Source organism: Phascolarctos cinereus, unplaced genomic scaffold (genome assembly GCF_003287225.1).
Source record: "Phascolarctos cinereus isolate Bilbo 61053 unplaced genomic scaffold, phaCin_HiC Scaffold_5;HRSCAF=322, whole genome shotgun sequence".
NCBI lineage: Eukaryota > Metazoa > Chordata > Mammalia > Diprotodontia > Phascolarctidae > Phascolarctos > Phascolarctos cinereus.
The window spans coordinates 31,462,133-31,467,803 of record NW_027555958.1 but is presented as its reverse complement, the minus strand read 5'-3'; the positions used below and the strand labels follow the sequence as shown (position 1 = coordinate 31,467,803).

The window sequence follows — 5,671 nt, the reverse complement described above, 5'->3', positions numbered from 1 at the left end:
CACTAACTAGCTGTGTGACTTTGGGCAGCTCATTTAACCTCTGTTTGCCTCAGTTTCCTCCTCTGTAAAATGAGTGTAATGATAGCACCTACCCCCCAGGACTGTGACGAGGATCAAATGAGAAAATGCATGTTAAGTGCTTTGAAAATATTTTTGTTGTTCAGTCACGTCCAACTCTTCCTGATCCCATCTGGGGTTTTCTCTCAGCAAAGATATTGGAGAGGTTTGCCATTTCCTTCTCCAGCTCATTTAACAGAGGAGGAAACTGAGGCAAACAGGATTAAGTGACTTGGCCAGGATCATACAACTAATAAGTGTCTGAGGCTAGATTTGAACTCGGGTCTTTCTGACTCTAGGCTTGGCACTCTATCCACTGGACCACTTAGCTTATCCTTGAAAATACTAGATGATTATATAAATGCTGCTGCTGTCTTTTTGGTATTTCTGCTGTGCTTTTAAATACTCTGTAAGCATTTTTTCAAAGAACATTTAATTGCCAAGAATAAATTCCCTTGGGTGGGATTTTGGGTAGACCTCATGTTGAACCATGGACAGAACACTGGGCCTGGAGTCTCTTTGCCTCCACTTCCTCATCTGTAAAAGGGGCATAACATCAGCACCTTCCTCCCGGGGTTGTTGTGAGGCTCAGACAGCGTTTGTGAATATCAGACACAATTTTAAAAGCACTTGGCATCATGCCTGGCACGTAGTAGGTGCTACGAAAATGTTTAGTCCCTTCTCTCCTCTAATTCTGCATAAGGTCATAGGATTTGTCATGGGGTGGAGATGCAAGTCCAGAGAGGTAGAAGGTCATCGCCCAAGGTGCACACCCACAGGTGGCGAGGTAGTAGGGTGAGGATCCCAACCTCAGTGCTTTGACTTCACGGCTGTGTATCACACTGCCTCTCATCACTGACGAGTAGCTTAGCCAGGGGTGGGGAACCTTCGACCTCCAGGCACGTGTGGCCCTCTAAGTCCTCACGTGTGGTCTGGGGCCGCGTATGACCTCAAGGCCGAAGGCTCCCCACCCCTGGCTTAGTCCATTTCCAATATGTCGGTAGCACTGCAGGCCTCCAGAGAAGTGGGTTATGGGACAGGTCTTACAGCACAAATGATGGAGGGGTGATTCCATCATCTGCACCCTGTCTGCTCTCTATCAGGGTAAGCAAGAGAGAACCACTATCTATAGGGGAAATCACAGTTTGACTCAATGAAATTCAGTGGGTCACTACAAATGTTGTTGTTGTTCTTTATAAAGAGGTGGTTTTATTTTGGTACATAACATTTTATTGAAAGGAGAGGCTGATCGTAATAGCAAAACAAAGTATCTGTCCTCTTGAGGGTTGGCCTGGTTTCCATTATTTAATTTTTGTATACGTGCAAATGCGTGCTCTTGAGCGCATGCACACACACACACACACACACACACACACACACACACACACCCCCCCCTCGGATCAGGATAGATTTGCCAAAGCAGAAGAAAGCTTCTGCTTGGATACATTGGCTGTCGCTAATTCTGGAGAGGGTAGGATCTTTGATGTCATGTTTCCATCAAGGAAACAATTGGGACAATCCACCTTCATGGCTTGCTGTTTGCTGTTCATACAGCTCTCTGGGTCTGGAAGGACTGAGACGTTCTCATTAATCCCTTCCAGGACACTTGGAGTTGGGCAAAATCCTTCCAGAGCTGAAAGTCGATACCGTTTTCTTCTGTTGAGTTTATAGATGTGGATCCGTTCTTCCTCTGCTACTGGGTCTTCCAGGATGCCTTCCCAGCGGAGACTCTCATTGATCTTGGTGGAAAGGCTCTCTTCCACTTCAGCCGAGGAGGAACAAGAGGGATGCTTGTTTTCCTCTTTCTCTCTTTTAACCTCTTTCATAGACTCTAGTTTGGAGCTAGGATCTTTGCTGGAACCTAAAATGTCATAAGAGGAAAAGAGGCTGAGAGTCTGTTCTGTTGACCTAATTACTGGCATACATAAGCTCAGTTAGCCAGAGATTGCCCTGAAGAGTTAAGGAAGCTAAATAAGCCAACCCAATACCCATCATTCACTGGGATTCCTTGGCCATGTTAACATTCAAAGCAAAAGCTCCCAGCATAATGGTGATTCCAACCATGTTTTTGTGACTGAAGCTCTACAGAGATTAAATGTTGCCATTTCTGGGATCTCTGATGGGAATAGGTAAGAATGTGTGCACATTTACTTGTATACCAAAGGTAAAAGAGTGTATGTAGCATTTAGGATGGAGTGACATTGGAACAAGAATTTATAAAACTCTCCCAACTTTTCTGAAAGTACTAGAATTATGCCACCTGGGAAATCTTTGTATTATTGGATTAGAAAAAATTAATGTGACTTCAGGACTATGTAATATATAGTTTAAATGACATAAACTGTGGGCATTTTCATCAGCTGACACTTCCTTTTCTGGGATACAAAAATGGTAAGTAATCCTTCCTTCAGTATTATGGTTGAAGATTCTCCAACCCCCTGCTTTTGGAAAACCATCTTGTGTGTGCACCCTGCCCTGCCCTCCCCCTCAATGAGTCACTCCCAAGGCAATGTTTAAAGAAAGTCTAAGCTAAGGCGAAAAAAAAGATGGCAAATGTCACCATGTGGCTTTACTGATTGCCTGAAAAAGTCATTCAGACCTTGCTGCTGCTACCGTTCCCTGAAACATAGTCTATGTGGGCAGCCAAGTAGGAAGGGGCTGGTCCTACTTTTACAATCTCTTACTGTGCCTGTGTCTACATAGCTAATGTGGGCAACTCTTTGAATCTCTCTGTAAGGGTCCCTTCAAGTGCTAAAATTCAGTGACTCAGAAATGCCAGTTTACAAATTCTGGAGCTAGGCAGAGAGTATGGCATGAACACCACAGTTCAACAGCACCAACCTAGAGCATCAGAGTAGCTTTCACTTTATATTTATACCCAAGCTTCCTGTGAACAAGTCAAGGACCGCTGGCAAGCCTTCTGATTTTTAAACGAAAAAGAGCTCTTTGTATCAGTGGGTACTCAAAACATGTTTTGATGATGGCAGCTCTGCAGAGGGCCTATTTTGGGGATGAGGAGGAGTGTGTGTGTGTGTGTGTGTGTGTGTGTGTGAGATATTTGTGTATATACTTGTCTTTGTGTGTGTACCTATATGTATTTGGGAATAGGGTATTTTGGCTATCTATGTATACTTGAGAGTAATATATGTTTTGAGAGCTGTCTGTATATGAGTGCATGTGGTGGCAGCTACGTGTGTGGGTGTATGTGTATATGTCTGTGTTGTGGGGAGCTAGCTGTGTCTGGAGAGGAATGACAGTATATATGGATCTGCAGATACACAGAGATTGCCAAGTTGGGCAAGTAAGTATGTGTGGGAAGGTGCCTGTGGATTTAGATGCATATGTTTGGGGATGCCTTGTGTGGGATGTGTGTGTGTGTGTGTGAGACTGTGTATGGTATCTGTGTGTGTTTAGGGATTGTCTATACATATGAGTGTTTGAGATTGTGTGTGTGAGCTGGGAGGTGGCCTCGAGGGTATGGGCAGGCTATTTACTAAGATGTATCTATACATTTTAGAGGGCAGTGGTTTTATGTTTGGGGAGTGCGTATGTGTATATATATGTTTGGGTGTGACTTCCTGGTGTATTTTTTGGGGAGAAGTCCTAGAGACTTGGGTTCAAGTATTTAACTGCTGTCGTCCTTTTGAGGCTGGGTGATGTTTAAGGAGGAACCTGATTTTTGCTGCTTAGTCTCAGTGATATAAGTAGGAGCAATGGGGATGAATCCCCAGAGTGGCAAATTTAGGGCAGATTGTGACGGGAAACAAAACAAACAAAAACCCAACTTTGTAACATTGGGAGCAGCACCAAAGTGGAATGGGATAGCAGCCATGTTTGTTGGTTCATTGAGAATGGAGGTCTTCAGTCAAAGACTGGATGATTATCTGGTGGGAATGTTATTGAAATAATAGATAAGATAATAGCATAATAGATAATATAATAATTATTATATATTATAATACTATAATAATACTAGATAATAAATAAGAAACCCTTATTGAGAGGGTTTTTTTCAGATGTGGTTTCCACTAGGTGGCCCTTGAGGTCTCTTACAACTTTGAGATTCTGTAGTTAGATGTGTCCTATGTAATTAGATTTAGAGCCGGAAAAGACCATTTTGCAGATGAGGACACTGAGGTGCAGACAAGTTACATGACTTACTTGTCCAGGAAGGGTCCCAGGCAAGGTTTGACTCTAATCTTGCTGACTCCTAGCCCAGGCCACAAGCCAGCCCCACTACACCATGTTCTGGGGATGTGTGTGGAGTGCTCTAGAGGGGTTTGTGTCTGGTGGGGGGGTCCTCACTTGTGTATGCATATGGACGTCTGGAATGTGTGAGTGTTTTGAAGTGCTGGGGAGGAGCCCCAGCATGCTGGGGTACATGGGGGGTTCCCCTTCACCAACCACCCTCTCATCTTACCATCCCCCTTGTCTCTTTCCTGGAGGTTCGACTCCTCGCTCTGCCTCTCACTACCTGTACGACCTTGGGTAAGTCTCTCTGAGCCTCAGTTTCCTCATTTGTAAAATAAGGGGACCGCTGAGATCCCTTCCAGATCTAGACATAGCATCCTGTGACTCCTCTCCCGTGCGCGCGGCTTCCAACGGCCCCGCCCCCTGACGCCCCCTCCAACGCCCGCCTCCTGCCTAGGCCACGCCCCCTTGGAAGCTCCCTCACCTGCCCCACCCTGTCTGATCCCCAACTCGAGCTAACCCCCTTGTAGGCCCCGCCTCCTCTCTCCAGGCCCGGCCCCCTGCGCTGCCGGCCCCGCCCGCTCACCATCGCCTTTGCCCGAGCCCTTGCCTTTGCCCGAGCCCTTGCCCAGCCCGGTGGCCGACGACTTCTTCTTCTTTTTCTTCTTCTTCACCTTTCGCCGGCTGGTCTCGGGCACGTAGCCGGAGATGGGCGGCAGCCGGGACACGTGGAAGACCTGGGTGACGGCCTCCCGCTCCTCGTAGTCCTCGTCGTCGTCCTCGTCGCACTCCTCTCCGGCCCCCGGACCTCCTCGTCCGCCTCGGACGTTCATCCCGCCCGCCCCGGCTGCCCGAGCCCGGGAGGGCTCCAGCCAGACCGGGTTCAGCCGCGCCGCCGCGGCCACTGCTGCCACCTCTAGGGCCTTTGCCTTGGCCGCCCGTGGTCGCCCCCACGCGTCTCCATGGCGACAGCTAGGCCACGCCCCTTCACTGCAGTGACGTCACTTTTGCCCGCCCTCCGGCGCAGTACGCATGCGCGCTGCGACGGCCTGGGTGTAAAGGGCTGGTGATGTTCTGAGTCGCAAGAGCGGGAGGGCACCCTAGGGGGCCTCTAGGCTAGCCCCTTCATTTTACAGATGAGGAAACTGAGGCAGGTCAGTTCAAAAGGGACCTGGAAGTCACCCTCAGCCCATCTGGTTCTACCCTTTCATTTTACAGATGAGGAAACTGAGGCTGGAGGAGAAGCGCTGTCCTGGGTCCGTCACGCTGTTCCGGACAATCATTTCCGTGTGGACTCCTGGGTCCTAATTGGCTGCTTTCCCTTCCTCCGGCTCCTCATTTCCCCTCTAGTCCTTCCTGTACACACCTGCCCAGGTGTTATTCCCAAAGCACAGAACCTTCCATGTGGCTCCTCAGGCTCCTA

General features: G+C 48.1%; 1 protein-coding gene across 3 annotated transcripts; it reads right to left on the bottom strand.

The window, feature by feature from the left end:
• Positions 1-1,237: 1,237 nt before the first annotated feature.
• LIAT1 (ligand of ATE1) lies at positions 1,238-5,246 on the bottom strand. 3 transcript variants are annotated; one of them, XM_021007000.2, is made up of 2 exons: positions 4,835-5,246; positions 1,238-1,918 (listed from the first exon to the last, which is right to left on the bottom strand). In XM_021007000.2, exons 1-2 carry the CDS (start codon positions 5,079-5,081, stop codon positions 1,458-1,460), a joined length of 708 nt encoding a protein of 235 aa, XP_020862659.1. In that variant the 5' UTR covers positions 5,082-5,246; the 3' UTR covers positions 1,238-1,457. The 3 variants fall into 3 exon arrangements, with proteins under 3 accessions (XP_020862659.1, XP_020862660.1, XP_020862661.1); XM_021007001.2 differs by having other exon boundaries at positions 4,841-5,246; XM_021007002.2 differs by having other exon boundaries at positions 4,859-5,245.
• Between the last annotated feature and the right edge of the window lie 425 nt (positions 5,247-5,671).